We start from the raw sequence: 17931 nt of genomic DNA on the forward strand, positions 1-17931 counted from the left end.
ATTATCAGTAGGGGCTCTGAACAACAAAAGAGCATCAAAGGGAATAGTGGATGTTGGGAGTCAAACTCACCAGCAGCTATGTTGGTGGAATTCGGGCAGTGTGTGTTCAAAACAGCATAATTGGCAGTACCTGAAGAATTATGGGACATTGTCGAAATATCATGCATAAAATGAAAACTACTTAGTTGTGCATTCAGAACAACACAAAATAATGGTCTAACACAGCTGCATTGGCATATTGAAAGTGTGTGAAGTTAACATTCTGTAGGCAGTCAGCGTATTAGACAAGAATTTAACCTCACTTTTACTGTGTATGTGTATTGGTTAAGAGAATGTTTGTTTGGTCTGTTTCAGTTTCACAGATACTCTTTGAAGATGAGTTGGTGGAAATCAGCCACCCCGGTGAACAGCAGTTTTTGCTCTCACATCTTGACAAAAGTGGTCCTCTTGCTCTGCTGCACCCTGCTCAGCTATACAAGCATTGTCTCAGCATTGGATTACGACCGGCACTTTTTGATATCACAAGTCCGTCAAGTGAAGTATCTTTGGTATGTACTTGAATCTTTTATTTTCAAGCAGAAAGTTTTCAAAATGATGAATACAGTGTGAAATGTTTCCTCATCCTGTGAGTGTATTCAGGACTGCAGCAGTCGTGCATAGTAATAATTGACATTAGACATACATTTAAATTTTCATATTTTCTCAGTTTACTTTCTCAAAGTTTGATAAACGACTTATAAAATTGAAAAAAAGTGATTCATTGTTCGTGTTCACTTTCTATCATTTATTAAATAATACATATACTTTTATGTTTGATGAAGTTTGGTTTCCTTAGCGTAATTTGTTCCTAGAGCTCTATCTCATATGTGTTGGACTAATTTTTAGCTTTTAATTGGAGTCTTTTTTTTCTAGTAACTAGTTGTACATGTTGGAGATAAGTTAATTAAGCAGGCTTTCAGAGGCTTTGTGTAATTAATGTAGGGAACCACTACTATGTACTGGGATGTTTGTGAAGAATGGGCATTTTAACGTATCTTAGCCCAAGGTAAAACAATTTTTTGGTTAGTCATTCCCCACATGTTATACTGTGGTGACTGTTGCGTATGAAAACTATGTATCCGGTGGATCTGAATATGTAACATTCTGGCTTACACAGAGTTCTCTGCATCTCCATGACTTCCCGTACGTCTTGTGGAACGTCTGGAGTTATGTGCTGAAAGAATTTCTCAATGCTTTCAGCACAATTCTTTATTAGCCTTGTACAGACATTGAGCCATGTAGGACTTCATTATTCCCGGTAATGAGTTATCTCGCATGATAAGGTCCATGCTTGAAAGTGGCTGGAGACACTGCTAAACCATGCTCCGTCAGCGGCCTTAAAATTGTCCATCAAGAAACTAATGCACCTGAATAATAAAGTGCGCTGGAGCCGTTTCCTTCTGCAACCACATGTGAGTGATAATACGTAATTCCCTTGTCTTTACGACAGGTCCAGATACAAATTTCCATTCATGCACCCTTCGAAAATACATAGTTCGAACAAATATCATGATGACATTCTGGTCTGTATCATAACATGAGGCTGGTTTCTTCTAACTTTTACGTGTAATGGGGATTTTCTGTAGACCAAAGAACCACGTTTCTCCTGTGTGAACTGTGACATATTGTACACCCTTTAGCATGGCACGAAATTTGGAAATTGCGCAAGCAAGGCACATCAGGCTGCAACTTGCTGCTGCATGTTGACGGATAATTCATTCACAGTAGTCGGTATCCTCCTCATTTTCAAGTCTCTTGTAATGCGGCCCTGCGTGGTTGACTACAGTACTTAATGTTAAACTGCTCCTTTGCAAATGAATTTCATTGGAGACTGCTTAATTGATTGAGTGCAGGCAGCCTGTGTTTCCTTTAGTGTTTTCTTAAGTCTGCTACATGCCCTTCCTTTGGCACTGCGTGAAACAAAAGTATGTACAAGGGTCACTCCAAAAGAAAGGCACACTGTTTTTGTAAAAATACAGTTTTCATTCTACATGTGTGAAAGTTTTGCAGTGTATAGATACATCCTTCCCACTTGTTTTCAAACTTAGTTAAACCTGTTCCCGTGAGTGGCGCCGTCACAGCGTGTCTTCAAGATGGCTGCTACACTTGGCGTTCATCAGAGGCAACGTGCTGTCCTAGAATTCCTGTACTGTGAAAATGAGGCAGTGAGAAACATCCACAAGAGGTTGAAAAAGGTGTATGGAGATGCTGCTGTTGATCACAGTACAGTTAGTCGGTGGGCAAGCAGGTTACGTGATGAAAGCGGGCACTCCAGACAAAGTGCAGAGAGTTAACGAATTGGTGACTGCTGACAGACGCATCACAGTGAACCAATTGTCACGCTACGTTGGGATAGGGAAGGAACTGTTTGCAGAATACTGAAAGTGTTGGCGCTAATAAAGGTTTGTGCCAGTTGGGTTCCCAGGATCTTGACAGTGGCTCACAAAGAAACAATAAAAACGGTATGCAGCGAACTTTTGGAACAGTATGAGAATGGTGGAGATGAATTGTGACAGGTGATGAAACATGGCTCCATCATTTTTCACCAGAGACAAGAGACCAGAGAGGCAATCAGTGGAGTGGCATCATGCAAATTCAAAACCACACCTTCTGCTGGAAAAGCTATGGCTACGGTGTTTTTCGATTCTGAAGGACTCTTGCTTGTGGACATCATGCCAAGTGGAACCACCATAAATTCTGATGCATATATGATGACGCTGAAGAAACTTCAAGCTCGACTGAGTCGTGTTCGACCACATCGGCAAAAGTAGGATGTTTTACTGTTGCACGACAATGCACGGCCACATGTCAGTCAAAAAACCATGGAAGTGATCACAAAACTTGGATGGACAACACTTAAACAACCGCCTTACAGTCCTGACCTGGCTCCATGTGACTATCATTTCTTTGGGAAACTGAAAGACACTCTTTGTGGAACAAGGTTTGAAGATGATGACTCCCTTGTGCACGCTGCCAAACAGTGGCTCCAAGAGGTTGGTCCAGAATTTTACCGTGCGGGTATGCAGGCACTGGTTTCATGATGGCGTAAGGCAGTTGAGAGGGATGGAAATTATGTGGAGAAATGAAAATATTGTTCCTAAAGAATGTATCTACACACTGTAAAACTTTCAAACATGTGGAATAAAAGATGGATGTAAAAAAAAAAAAAATTGTGTGCATTTCTTTTGGAGTGACCCTCGTAGGACTGCTTTCTGAGGCAGGACCTTGCCAAAGTGATCTGTAAACACACTCAGTTATCCTTGTCATTGTTTGTGCTGTATTTGGAAGTTCAGGCACCCACATAAACACCATCAGTATCTCGTCAACAGTATAACTGAGTATGGACTCATCAGCCACGGCTTCCCACGTGAAACAATGAAATACTGAGACAAAATAAAACAATATTGACAACAAGGCTTTTTGTCTGCTTCAAAGGAGCAATACCACTAAAACAAACTTGATTTCCCCAGTTGTACAATTTCAATGGGTGCAGGTACTTCTTAGGTACCATGTAGGCTAAAATTTCAGTAGCCATACACAGTCTGTGCAAATGTTGGCTATAATGTCATAAACTGGTGTCTTTACTTGACTGCAGAATTAGTAATCCAATCATATCATATCCCATGACTGAGCTAGACGAGGGACAGTACTACCGTGACAAATCTGTTGGTGAATAAACTATACATGGAGATGGTTCATAACATTGTGTGCAAAGCATGCCATTGTCCTATTACATTAAAATTACATAATCTTATCAGTTTTCAACAATTGGACTTCGCTGGTGCTGCATATCTGAGGAACATTTTGTAGGTTTTATTAGTCAGCTTACTGCAAATTATATAAGATCATGTCAGAAACATAATTTATATTACCAGCTCAAAAATTTACAATTACAGTAAAACTTAATTTATGTGTTTTTCAACGGACAACAGAAAAAAACGTAAGTGTGAAAAATACATATATGAAATATAGCACCATACTACCGAATTAATTGGTAAACACAAATGAAAAACCCAGTAAATAAAAAGTTGCATTCTACGAAACGTTATATAGGCTTACTAGGTACTGTACTCAACAAAGATATAAAGAAAAATGTAAACCTATACAGAGAAGAAAATGTTGCTTTGTAAAAAAGTCCGTAATTTTTGCTTGCTTTTTCTTTGATGTGGCAATAGCGTACACTGTACCCTCAAAACGGGATAACTCTGTCATTATTTCACCAGAAACATTGTAGTATGTCACAAATTGTTTAATTATTTCTAACGCATTTACTGCATCATTAAACATCACGGAGGAATGCTGAGGCTCGTCTATATCATCCTCATCATCAGTTTCTTCCTCGTCCAGGTCCCGTGATGCACATTGAACTATCTCATGGGTTCTGTAGTGATTAGGTTTTCATCAATGTTCACGTAATCCTCAAATGATGCTTGCCCTTAAAGTTGATTCCATTCTTCATCATGAGGTGAAATACGGTCAGTATGATCATTTCCAACCTGATCATGAACTTCATTTCCAAATCCAGTTTTTTGGAAACAGTTCTGAATGGTATCATCTGAAACTCTGTGCCATGTTGTTGCAATGTAGTGCAATGCCTATAAGAAGAAACAAATTTATTAATTATTTCTCGAAGTGTTCTTTGGCTCCGGTTGCACAACATGAAATAAATGGCAAGTAAAAATTTTGCCTGTAAAATGTTTGTTTTCATTTCTTCCTTTTTTTTCGATGTTCACACACCTGATGGCATGCTGCATGAGCATTTTGCGATAATGCAAGTTGAAATTATGTATCACTTCAATGTAAAGTGGCTGGAGCTCACTCGTGCAATTCGCTGCAAAGAATTCCACGATCACATTTCTCAAATAGAAACTACGGGGAGGATGTGCTGCACACCTGCCTACGAACAATAAAATCTTCTGGCCTGCTGCACCCATTTTCCCATCAACACTTCGAAGCCAGATTTCGAAAACTTTTGTCGTCATCCACGATTTCTTGTTACTAGCATATTTTGTGGGAAAAGTGACAATATTGGGGCTTGGCAAATTTCCCGATCGTAAGTGTGGGTAGCTTCTTACTACCATCACTTTTAGCACATAACAGCACTGTTACACAATGTTTACTTTTTTTTTCCTCCATGGCAGTTCTCGCTTTTGAATGCTATTGTGTGGCCAGGCATTACATTGTAAAACAAGACTGTCTCATCCGCATTGAAAATGTTTTTAGGAGCATATTGGGATGTCAGTTCTTTCAAACGGGTTTCCTTCCAATGTCACACTGTCTCGGGATTGACACTTTTGCTTTTGCCACATACATTCTGACAGCTGATGACAAGTCTTACCTTAAATTTGTGCAGCCAACCTGATGTAGCACTGAAATTTTCCACACCGACTCATATTGCAGATTCATTTGCTTTTTCACAAAGCATTGGGACACTAATAGGAATGCCTTCTGCTCTATGTTGCCTGAACCACTGCAACAATCAATCTTCCACGTCTCCATATTTCCTGCCCTGAATGCATGTCTGCTAACTAGTAGAAATTCCGAACACACATGCACTATCTTCAATTTCCTTTGCCTTTGCTACTATATAATTTAAAGTAGATGCAGAAATTCCCAATTCCTTGGCAATATCCAGTCGCTTTTGATTACTGTTTTCTTTCACAACTCTTAAAATTTATAGCTTTCCAGCAATAGTAATGCTTACCTAGTTTCTTCCGCTCATGTAACCAGTCCTCAAAATAATTAGAAATACAGTAATACGGTACTATAGCCTATACAGTATGAGGTGTGATGTGTTTCAGGATTTCCGAGTAACATGCAACGATTCTTGTCCAGTTGTGCCGTAGTTCGGCAGAAGTCATGTAATTTCAGGGAAACAAATGAGTGCTACACCTACTATCAATCTTCCCTATGGCTATCACCACTGGCGTAATAGAAAGCTTAATACATTATACTGTACTTTCCAATACTGTACAGTCTCTGTATAATACCTGGTTTTTGTGACGACTCTGTTATTGCAGGTTATACTGTTTTTGCATGTCTGTCAATCTATAAAACAATCTCAAGTCTGTCACATTAAAAATTGTTAGTTGGATTTGGATGCTCACAACAAAGTGATTTTCTAGTTGGCAATGTCATCAAACATTTCAGCAAAGTTCTTTCATAATGGCTGACAATGACTTAATACTATTCTCTGTAGTTCAGTTTTACTTGTGGCATCAGCGGTGTAGTGTGCTGATGTTGGCAACACCATCTTCATATAATGCAAATGTTTTGTTATGAAATGTTCATTTTACGAGTTTAACTAATTTACTGAACGGAAAAGGGTATATACAAGAATCTGCCAACCATAGAGCAAGAACAGATTTAATTATTTACTTCGTGGTGAAATGAATTCCCAGCAATGAATGGTAGATTGCCAACATCAACATGCTACGCCACCGACGATGTAAGTTCAAATGGTTCAAATGGCTCTGAGCACTATGGGACTTAACATCTGTGGTCATCAGTCCCCTATAACTTAGAACTACTTAAACCTAACTAACCGAAGGACATCACACACATCCATGCCCGAGGCAGGATTCGAACCTGCAACCGTAGCAGTCGTGCGGTTCCGGACTGAGCGCCTTAACCGCGAGACCACCGTGGCCGGCCGATGTAAGTAAAATTATACCTGGTCTGCAGTTGTGTGCACTGCAGTTGCATTGTCATTGCATTTGCAAGAGAAGCAGAAGAAAAGGAAACATACTTGGGTGAAGCCATGTACTTCACGGCAAGATGCGAAAGATATATGACAAAATTTGCTATGGGAGCTGCAAGTCGAGGACGTAAAGTCGCATGAAAATCCTTTTGGGAATAGATGAGAGTACATTTCAATATGTGCTCAAGAAACTGGCTTCTCATATTATGATGCTGAACACTGTCCCCAGAAGTGCTACATCCGCAAAAGACAGACTTACCATAATACTGCGATTTCTAGCTAATCTAGTGTACAGTACTGGTACAGCACTCTAATGCTGCAGTGCGCATTGACGAAAATAATACCAGAAACATTTGAAGCTATTTATAATGCTTTGAAGGAGGAATATGTGAAGGCAAATAAATTTAATATATACTGCAGATGTGAAAAATTATTTCCACAGAAGTTGTAGATTTTCTCCTTTATATTCTTGGGAGGTATATCCTGGCCTACTTCACGGCTAATAGTGTCTGTAATTTTTAATAGCTCTCACTTTTTATTCTGTTTTTGCATTCAGGATGTTTTAAGCTACACAGTCGTTCATCTGCCTCGAATATTTCTATCAGTTTCATTATATATGCAACGAACTATGTAAATTTGGCAGTCATATTGATTAACATTGTGTGTCAGACAACTGCAGTGATGATAGCGCTCCAGGTGGTTGATTTCTCCATGCAGTAAACGTAAGACGAATGTTTCCTTTGATCAAATCGAAGGCGAGGCGCTAGATTTGATCGAAGAAAATTTGACCAATGCCTAACTTTGACAAAGTTCCTTATTACACTATTAAATTTTATTATACGGCCATACCAATCCACTTCCCAGCAACCCACTCTGAAACACTGCACCATAACTTGTGCACACTGTGGATATTTCACTGGGACATGAAAAAAAGTATAAGTGAGAAAAACATATAAGTGAAAAATGTATAAATGAGGTTTTACTGTAATCTCTATTAATTTTGCTATTCTGAATGAAAATTTCATACAAACTGCCTCATCCATTGAATAATAAGCAAGAAAAATGGTTGGTAGATTTCTATTTATAATAGCAGATATCACCATATCATAAATAACAGTTCTCATGTAAATCTGAAAAAAGTGGGCAGTAGAGCCAAGGCTATTCATGCTTGACTGCAAAGGTTTGTGGCTGACAATATGCTGTTTGCCCTAAATCTCCTGACTTACTGTCTGAAAAGCATATTGCAACATGGTAAAGATTGCTGTAGATCACAGCTGCACCTTTTTTAGATAGAAGTCAGCAGATAACTATCCCATCTTAAACGAAGTCTAACAAACGAACCAACTTCAGAGGATTTCAATAATCCAAGTAGTGAAGGATTTAGCATATTTCATCAAAATAGAAGAGATATTAGAGATAAAGTTAGTGAACTGCTTATAGAAAATAACTCTGACATTATTGGTATATCAGAGTGCCACTTAAATAACTTGACAATTCAGAGGCTTCCTTTAACAGGATACAGATTAGCTGGCTGTGTTTCAGTGAGTTTTTTTCAGAACGGGGCAGTGGCCATGTACGTAAAAAAAAAATCAGTATTCCATTAGAGTCTGTAGACGTATCAAAGCACTGCACTGAACAGGTATTTGAATGCTGTGCTAGGCAGTTGAATTTAGTGAAACTAAACTTCTAATTGTTGTTATTTATAGGCCCCCTAACTCTGATTTCAGAGCATTTCTGCTTGAGCTTGAGGGTTCTTGGTTCACTTTGCTTATAGAAAGTGGCAAAATTAGTTGTATGTGGTCATCATATATATCATTTTTTGCCAACAATAGCAGCTTATTTCCAAGAATTAGCAGCTTTCATTCAGTTAATAGTAGACAGAAATCCAATCCACATTTGGATTGTACTTCCTTGACTTGTGCAGAAAGGCATGCAGTGTACAGCTGAATCCATTTCCAATAAGCTACCACAAGAATTCAAAAATTTTAGCAGTAATCCATTCACTTTCAAGTCAGAACTGAAGAGTTTACAATTGGGTCACTACTTCTATTCTGTTGAGGAGTTCCTTGAAAAAATAAGCTGATTCCAGTGTTACATTGTTGATAGTGTTTATGTAAACTTATGGTTTGTTGTTTTTTGAGTTCATAAACATTCTATTTTATCTGTTATTACTTTTATGTTGTAATTTCATGTCCTGACACATTCCATGAACTTGAAGATTTGCTCCTGAGTTTGGTCTTATGGAACTAACATGTAAAATAAATAAAAACAAATCACCTTTTTATAACACCAGCATGCCACTCTTTCATCACATCTTGTGGAATCATGCAGGCAGTGTATCTTGGTGAGTTTTTTGTGCACAAAACCATATGTACTGTACACAGCTTGTAAACAAAATCCAAGATGGGGCTAAAGAGTCCAAATTTGGGGGTACAATGGGAGGTGGACACTGGGCTTTGTTAGTGACAATGAATACTGTGACTTGATTGTTGCATTTTGTTTGTTAAAAGTAATGCATGGAATGCAGTGGCTGCTAATGAGCCATAGAACTGTGTAGGTTGTTTCTTTCAAAACATGCAGAGTATCCATGAATAACATCTTGATGTTTTCAATTTGTCTCTGTGTCCACCTGGTATACTTTATTCCAAATTATTTACACCTTCTAGGTGTTTTTGGAAACTCATGGTCTGCACACAGCCAGTTTTGATCACAAGCGGATCATCCTCAGGTATAATGCAGCATCGAAATCAGGTGCTCTACATGACAAATCATAACTTTTAACCAGCACCATGTCATAAAGGAGCATGACAATTCAACTACAAATCTGGAACATGTATACAGTATACATATGGTGCAACCCCTTACACCACTTACAGAAATTCGTAAGCATTGAGTTGTTGATAGAAACACACACAAAAAAGTTGTGTGCCTATCGACAACTCAGCACTGCTTCTTTTTGGCGAATGGTCTCCCTTAATCCTAAAATATGTGGTGTAGTGCATGGCAAGACTAAAGAATCCAAAAATGATATCAAATTACTGATTGTGTTTGTTCCCCAAACTTTCTTTTGAAAGAGGGATTGAAAGTAAAATTAGTCTATGAAAATAAATTTTTGGCTATCTCAGCCTACATGCAGCAGCAGCAACAGCAGCAGCAGCAGTGCCATTGTAGTAAGCAATGACTGTTGAAATCATTGTAAAATATTTTTTGGTGTGAGGTTTTGGAAATATTAAATTTTTCATCTGAAAGTGTAGCTTATTGTTGTGTTTTGATGTCTTAACCTTTTGTGTGTGTCATAAATTTATTCTAGTTTTGACATTCTGCAGGATCAGCAGCGCAGGTTTCTTCTAGCTCTTGCTCTTGAGTGGCAGATGTCTGGGTTCTTACATTCATGTGCTGTTGAATGGGCCAGTGGATCCCAAAGTGTTGCCGGATGTTCATTACCAGTGCTCCTCACCTGGGGCTGGGAGTTTGCTCTGGCTGTCAAGGATGAAGCAAGCAAACTTTGTAAGTTCATCCCATTGTTCATATCCGCATACGTGGGTTTGAGGTATTCCTTCACTTTCATCAGAAAAATAAAAATTGTGCATTGGAATGGGACTGTGTTTTTAGTAGAAACAAGTACATTACAGGCAAATTGAATATAGTGCATTGTTATATGATTTGTAGAGGCAGATGTTCCCAGATCTGAACAACTCTGTTAAATGGCTGTGTGATACATAGACGAAATGACGGTATTAAAACTTCACAACACTTGGATGCTGTAAATTGTATTCTTTCTCAGTACGCTGTGTCAATCTGAAAGTAAATGTGGGTGCTGTTTTGTTATTCTGCCACATTTAACAGTAACTCTAAAAACCCTAACTCAAATTAAAGGTTACTGTTAGAAAATAAACTGAAATGGGTAGGAGGTTACACATATTCAAAGTGAGGGCCTATATTTGGCTTAATGTTGCATCTGACGGATATCAGGTACTTTTTCTGCTTTTTCAGTGCAACTTACACCAAACTCAGATAGCCACGCAGAAAAATATTTATGCTGAAGTAATTTACTATGTACATACTGCAGTTCTGCTCAGTATAGTTAAATTAGTGAAATGTTTTCACTTAATTACACAATTGATTTGTAGTTTTATATTGTTTTATGCAATTACAGTCTTGGCACTATTGCTATATACCTATCAGTTTTGAACAGAAATAGTTCGCGAATTGTTGCTGCATCTTGTGAAACTTTACAAAATGCCTTCTCTGAAAACTACCTAGAACAGATAGTTAGGACCGCCACTCATGATGGAAATCTACTGGATCTATCTAACGGCAACAAATAGATCTGACTGCTTTGAGGATGCCACATCGAAACTGCCATCAGTGACCGCAGTGCTGTTGTGACAGAAGTGATTACCAAAGTACAGAGGACAACTAAAACAAGCAGAAAGATATAGTTGTTCAGTAAATTTGATAAAAAATCAATAGTGTCATATCTCAATGAGGAACTTGAAATGTTTAGCACAGGACAGGAGCATGTAGAGGAACTATCGTTCAAGTTTAAAAGAATAGTTGGCTATGCCCTGGATACATACGTACCCAGAACAGTTCAGAATGGAAGGCAACATGCAAGGTATACAGCCACCGTAAAGAAACACCTAAAGAAACAGTTTACTGCATAATAGGCGTAAAACAAAGCATAGGGCTATAGATAGAGAGATGTTGAATGAAATGTGTTTGGCTGTCGAGACAGCAATGCGTGATGTTTTCAGTGTCTACTGTAGCAGAATACTGACAAGCAATCTTTCACAGAACCCAAAGAAATTGTGGTTGTAGGTAAAGGCTGTCAGTGGCACAAAGTTAGTGTCCAGTTCCTAGCGAATGAGACAGGAACTGAAATTGAGGGTAGCAAAGCAAAAGCTTTAGTGCTTAACTCAGTTTTCAAATGTTCCTTTACAAAGAAAAACCCTAGAGAATTGCCCCAATTTAAAACTTGTACCACTGAAAAGATTAATGACACAAGTGTGTGTGGTACTGAGAAACAGCTGAAATCGTTAAAACTGAACAAAGCTCCAGCCCCCCATGTGGAATCCCTGTCAGATTCTGTTTGAGGCAGACTTAGCTCCTCTTCTAACTATTATCTAGTATAGATCTCTTGAACAAAACGCTGTCCCCAGTTCTTGGAAAAAGGCACAGGGCACATCCGTCTACAGGAAGGGTAGTAGAAGTGATCCACAGAACTACCATCCAATGTCCTTGACATTGATTTGTTGTAGAATCTTAGAACATACTCTGAGCTCAAACATAATGAGGAAGCTTGAACAGAATGACCACTCCAGTGCCAACTTGCACGGATTTAGAAAACATTGATCATGCAAAACCCAACTGGCAATTTCTTCACATGATGTACTGAAAGCAGCCAGGTGAATTTTGTGACTGGATTGAGGACTGTTTGGTAGGGAGGACACAGAACATTATCTTGCTGTTCGTGTTGTATATTAATAACCTTGCAGACAACAGGCTTTTTCCAGATGATGCAGTTATCTATGATGAAGTACTATCTGAAAGAAGCTGCTTAAATATTCATTCAGAACTCGACAAGGTTTCATTGTGGTGCAAAGATTGGCAGCTTGCTGTAAATGTTGAGAAATGTAAAGTTGTGCACTTCACAAAACGAAAAAAAAAATGTAGTACTATATGGCTATAATATCAGTGAGTCACTGTTGGAATCAGCCAACTTGTACAAGTGCCTGTGGATACTTTGTAGGGATATGAAATGGAGTGATCACAGTGGTTCAGTTCTGGGTAAAGCAGATGGTAGACTTAGGTTTATTGTTGGAGTACTGGGGAAATGCAATCAGTCTACAAAGGAGATTGCTTTCAAATCAATCATGTGACCAGTTCTGAAATGTTGCTCAGATGTATGGGACCTGTACCAGATAAGACTAATAGGGTATACTGAATGTATATAGAGAAGGGCAGCATGAATGATCACAGGTTTGTTTAATCCATGGGAGAGTGTCAGGAGATACTGAAGAAATTGAACTAGCAGACTCTTGAAGACAGACTTAAACTATCCTGAGAAAGCTTATTAACAAAGTTTCAAGAACCAGCTTTAAATGAGTACTCTAGGAATGTACTACAACCCCCCACGTATCTCTCAGAAATGAATTGTGAGGGAAAGATTAGAATAATTACTGCAGGCACACTGGCATTCAAATAGTAACTCTTCCTGTACTATACATGAATGGAATGCGAAGAAATAATAACTGGTACAATAGAACATACCCTCTGCCATGCACCTCACGGTGGTTTGTAGAGTCTAGATGTAGAACAACTCCCGTAGCATTGTTATGCTGTTCTTTCATTGCAGTGTTGGGAGCAGAGTAGATTGGTATGAAATACAAATCTTTATTTTAACATGGGGCAAACCAGGTGGTGTCATCCTGGATCATGTAAGAAACTGATTGCCTGTCCTTATGACAGAACAGGCAACTGCAAGAATTGTTTTTCTGGCATACAGAAAATGTTCTAGGCAAAGCCACAATGCTCATTGACCTATATGTGTAATGGAATTGGCAATAATGGTTCAACCATGACGTGGGTTTGCCAATTAACACAAGGCTAGGGCATTGTATGCCAAGTGCTTTCACACCATAGCCAACAGTAGCTGAAGGTTGCAGATTAACTCCCATAATTGTAAAATCAAAATTCGTTTCTACTTCTGCAATACTTGTTGAAATAATGTGTGGAATAAATAAATGAAATGTATTAAAAACAATGCTTATAGCAGCTCGTTTGAAATGGGTTACGGTGATATAAAAATTTCCGCTTACAGATATAACACTCGGAAGTATCAAAATTCTTTTCATCTTCTTTGATCCTGTTTATCAGGTACTAGCAGCAGTAAGGATGAAGTTGCCCGAATGTAATCAGTTAACCTATGAGCTGCATTGCTTCACTACTTATGGATGAACACAAGTATATACACAAACACTATTATTGTACTTACTGTTTTTCCCTCCCCGCTCTCTGCCGGCCCCTCTCCCATCCGACTGCTCCTGCCTGGCATTGAAATGAATATGTGCAACAAAACATACACATTCCTCTGCATCAAACAAAAATTAAACTGATCAATAACAAGTTAAAAAGATCATTGCAACAGGCAATAAAGTATCCACTGGAGCAAACACAGGTGAATGTGCATCGGCAGATGAGAGTACTCTGGTTTACAACAGAGACGGGTTTGTTGGTGGGCAAGTGCTAGAAAACATTTGGTCATGTTTGGTATGCATTTGTTGGTGCTCTCTCATGTACATCTAGTTGTCAGTCGTTTTGCAAAGCATCGGAGGAAGCTCGCCTCGTGTCGTCTCCAATTTGGCACTGGCATCACAGAGAGTATTTGCCTACTGTTTTGCATGGGAACTGCTTTATGTTAATTGTTGTTAGTTAATGCCCTGGTTTTAAATTTCCTCAAGTGTAATGAAGAGTTAGCGATTGGTGTTGACTGACATATGTGCAAAGTTTTGGAATAATACTGAAAGAAGGCTGGAGCTGCAGTCCCGTATAAATTGCATTACCTCCAAGCGTTTCATGCTTATGAACAAATTGACACCTAGCTACCTACTTACTCTGCTACATCGTTTTGCTTGCTTTGTCAGAAACAGTGAGCAAAATAATCCTGTCTCACTATCAAAGGTTTACATCATACCTACAACCCATGTCGTTATCAGTTGAAACATGTGCGAGGATTATCAAAAACGATGTTTGTAGAGTTGGCACACCATTGCTCATTATATTGTATTCTTCTCCTATCTTCCTTTCAGTGTAAAAGCTTGTTTACAGATATGAACGAATGATAGTGAACTCTGGCAAATTCTCTGTGAATGTTTGTCTGCTTGTGCTCAGTTCCATTTGCTGTGCTTGTTGTTTCTGTGTGCTCTAGTACATACCACTTTCTAGAAAACAGAAATGATACAATGACTTTTCCTTGTTTGTGGAAATATACTTTTAAAATGGGATCATTGTTGACATTTTACTGTAAGTTTTTACTTATTTATCAAATGTCAGCACATTACCTGCCTTGAGCTTTGTCAGTACGTTTTATCGGTTTCAGTTTTCACCTTCCATTCAAAAATGGCTCTACAGCAAAAACTGCGATAAATGACAAAAACTCAGTCAAATGAAGGCAGTGATTTCATTTAAAAATGATCTCGTACATTTCCTGTCCAGAAAGCATAGTTGCTGCAATGTATCAACGCCAAAGATCGGTAAAATTTGGACAGCATTGAGTGCTTAGGGCTTTTTGTTAGTTCTTACTCGTAACTAATATATGCACATCAAAAAAAGTTTTGCATCACCTCGATTCCAAAAGTTCCGGAACCTGTACATAAAATTGCAATGGAGATCAATATAGACATCATTTCCGCCCTTTTTATTGCTCATGAAAACCACACGTGGCATGTTGTATCACTATACAGCGAGACCTTCAGAGGTGATGGTGCAGATCGCTGTACACACCGGTACCTCTAATACCCAGTAACACATCCTCTTGCATTAATGAATGCCTGTATTCGCCATGGCATACTATCCACAAGTTCATCAAGGCTCTGTTGGTCCAGATTGTCCCGCTCCTCAACGGCAGTTCAGTGTAGATCCCTCAGAGTGGTTAGTGGAGCACGTCATCCATAAACAGCTCTTTACCATCTATCCCAGGCATATTTGATAGGATTCACATCTGGAGAACATGCTGACCACTCTAGTCGAGGGAAGTCGTTATACTGAAGGAATTCATTCACAAGATATGCACAATGGGGGTGCGAATTGTCATCCATGAAGACAAATGCCTCACCAATATGCTGCCAATATGGTTGCACTATTGGTTGGAGGATGGCATTCATGTATTGTACAGCTGTTACGGTGCCTTCTATGACCACCAGCGGCGTATGTCGCCCCACATAATGTCACCTCAGAACAGCAGGGAACCTCCACTTTGCTACACTTTCTGGACAGTGTGTCTAAGGCATTCAGCCTGACTGGGTTGCCTCCAAACACGTCTCTGACGGTTGTCTGGTTGAAGGCATATGCGACACTTATCAGTGAAGAAAACGTGATGCCAGTCCTGAACGGTCCATTTGGCATGTTGTTGGGCCTATCTATACCGCACTGCATGGTGTCGTGGTTGCAAAGGCGGACCTCGCCATGGGCGCCAGGAGTGAATTTGCTCATCATGCAGCCTATTACGCACAATTTGAGTTGTAAAATGACGTCCTGTGGCTGCACAAAAAGCATTATTCAACATGGTGGCGTTGCTGTCAGGGTTCCTTCGAGTCATAATCTCTAGGTAGCTGTCATTACTGCAGTAGTAGCCCTTGGGCGGCCTGAGTGAGGCATGTCATAGACAGTTCCTGTCTCTCTGTATCTCCTGCGTGTCCGAACAACACGGCTTTGGTTCACTCTGACACGCTTGGACACTTCCCTTGTTAAGAGTCCTTTCTGGCACGAAGTAACAATGCAGACTTAATCGAACCATGGTATTGACCATCTAGGCATGGTTGAACTACAGACAACATGAGCTGTGTACCTCATTCCTGGTGGAATGACTGGAGCTGATCGGCTGTCGGACCCCCTCCGTCTATTAGGCGTCGCTCATGCATGGTTGTTTACATCTTGGGGGGGGGGGGGTTTAGTGACATCCCTGAACTGTCAAAGGGACTATGTCTGTGATACAATATTCACAGTCGTCTGTCTTCAGGAGTTCTGGGTACCGGGGTGATGCAAAACTTTGTTTGATGTGTGTATTTATTCAGAAATGAATTGAAGACCCACTTCTGTAACCTTTCTTAAACTTTGATAGGAAATCTGAACATTTTTACATGAGGATATGTCTGCCTGTCCCTTCACACCTGTCCCTGTACAGTTGATATATTTTGCAGCCACTCGGTACAATGACTCGATTCACTAGTGACACTTTTATGAGAAATGACTGTATTTCAGATGCCAGCCATTGGAAAGCAACTTAGAGCTGCTTGCGGTCGGGCAAGGTTTGCCACAAATTTTACCGAATTGAGTATCTTCTAGTGGTTGATGCCACAAGTAAGGGTGTGATGCTGTTGCCACCAGGTGGCCGTGCTCTGACGAGGGTTACCTGCCCGAGTAAGCGTACAGTCACTGTTTCTTACATGCTCTGGGGTGTCATATTTGTAACAGTAAGAAATGAAGGCAGTGTTAAATAATTAAATCTTAAATTTTGAAATCTAAATGGGTTAATGCATTTAAAGAAGTTACGTACTTCCCAGCCGTGTGCATAACACTCATGGCCTGAACATTTTCTAACAACCATATAAATATGAAACAACTTCTGTGTGAGAGCTTACAGGCCTGTTGTGCTGCTGTAAACAGAAGAAAAATATTACTATTCCCAATGAAACTGGGAGGCTTTTTAATAAGTGTATTGCACATGAAGAAATACTAGCAAAGCACTTACCGAAAAACAGCTACTGATGCTGTAATACCTTCAAGCTCGTATCACCAAGGAAGTCACAAACACTCATTTTTCCCATTTTGTGGTGCAGTGCTTCATACCAGATCCATTACCTGAATCTGCCTTTCAGACTGGATAACAGACTGTCAAACTTATAATTTTCACTAACAGCTGTAACTCTGACATGATCCATGACATTCTACAAAAAGAATAGTGTGTAAAATTAAGTTGCTGCTGGCTAACAGGAACCCATAAGTAGTCCTACATTGGCAAAATTTCATTTTACCTTGCAAAAAGTCTCAAGACCACAAACCGGCATTTTCCAATATCAGTCGTATAGGGAATTGTTACTGAATGGTAAAGGCAAGCAAAACATTCGGCACGGAGTAGCATGTGTAAAATCGTATGCAAGCACTGTGTGAAATTATGTTGGTCAGTCAGGCAGAGGTGTGGCAGTTACAATGTTAGCATGAGAGGGAAGCTGCGGTCAAAAAAATCTTGGTGCCTGAGAGAAGTTGGGGACAAAAAGAGACCAATTCAAACTATGGGAAACGTGTTTTAACAGGGAACCACCCATACAATGTAGGGTGTGACATTTTACGTGCTGTTATGAGAGAAAAATATGATACTGGGAGTATTCGAAATAAACGATACAAAATGCCAGTTCACTTTTATATGACCAAACACAACTTGTTTTCTTCTCTGTAAAATTTAGTTAGTTACA

At 39.4% G+C, this 17931-nt stretch overlaps 1 protein-coding gene across 1 annotated transcript in view; it reads left to right on the plus strand.

The window, feature by feature from the left end:
* LOC124789141 (protein ELYS) overlaps positions 1–17931 on the plus strand; it is a 259690-nt gene that overhangs the window by 45489 nt on the left and 196270 nt on the right. The window contains exons 9-10 of the mRNA XM_047256434.1: positions 355–548; positions 10066–10246. Coding sequence (XP_047112390.1) covers positions 355–548; positions 10066–10246 — 375 coding nt within the window. The remainder of the gene's footprint in view (positions 1–354; positions 549–10065; positions 10247–17931) is intronic.

The sequence above is a fragment of the Schistocerca piceifrons genome, chromosome 3, assembly GCF_021461385.2.
Source record: "Schistocerca piceifrons isolate TAMUIC-IGC-003096 chromosome 3, iqSchPice1.1, whole genome shotgun sequence".
Taxonomy (NCBI): Eukaryota; Metazoa; Arthropoda; class Insecta; order Orthoptera; family Acrididae; genus Schistocerca; species Schistocerca piceifrons.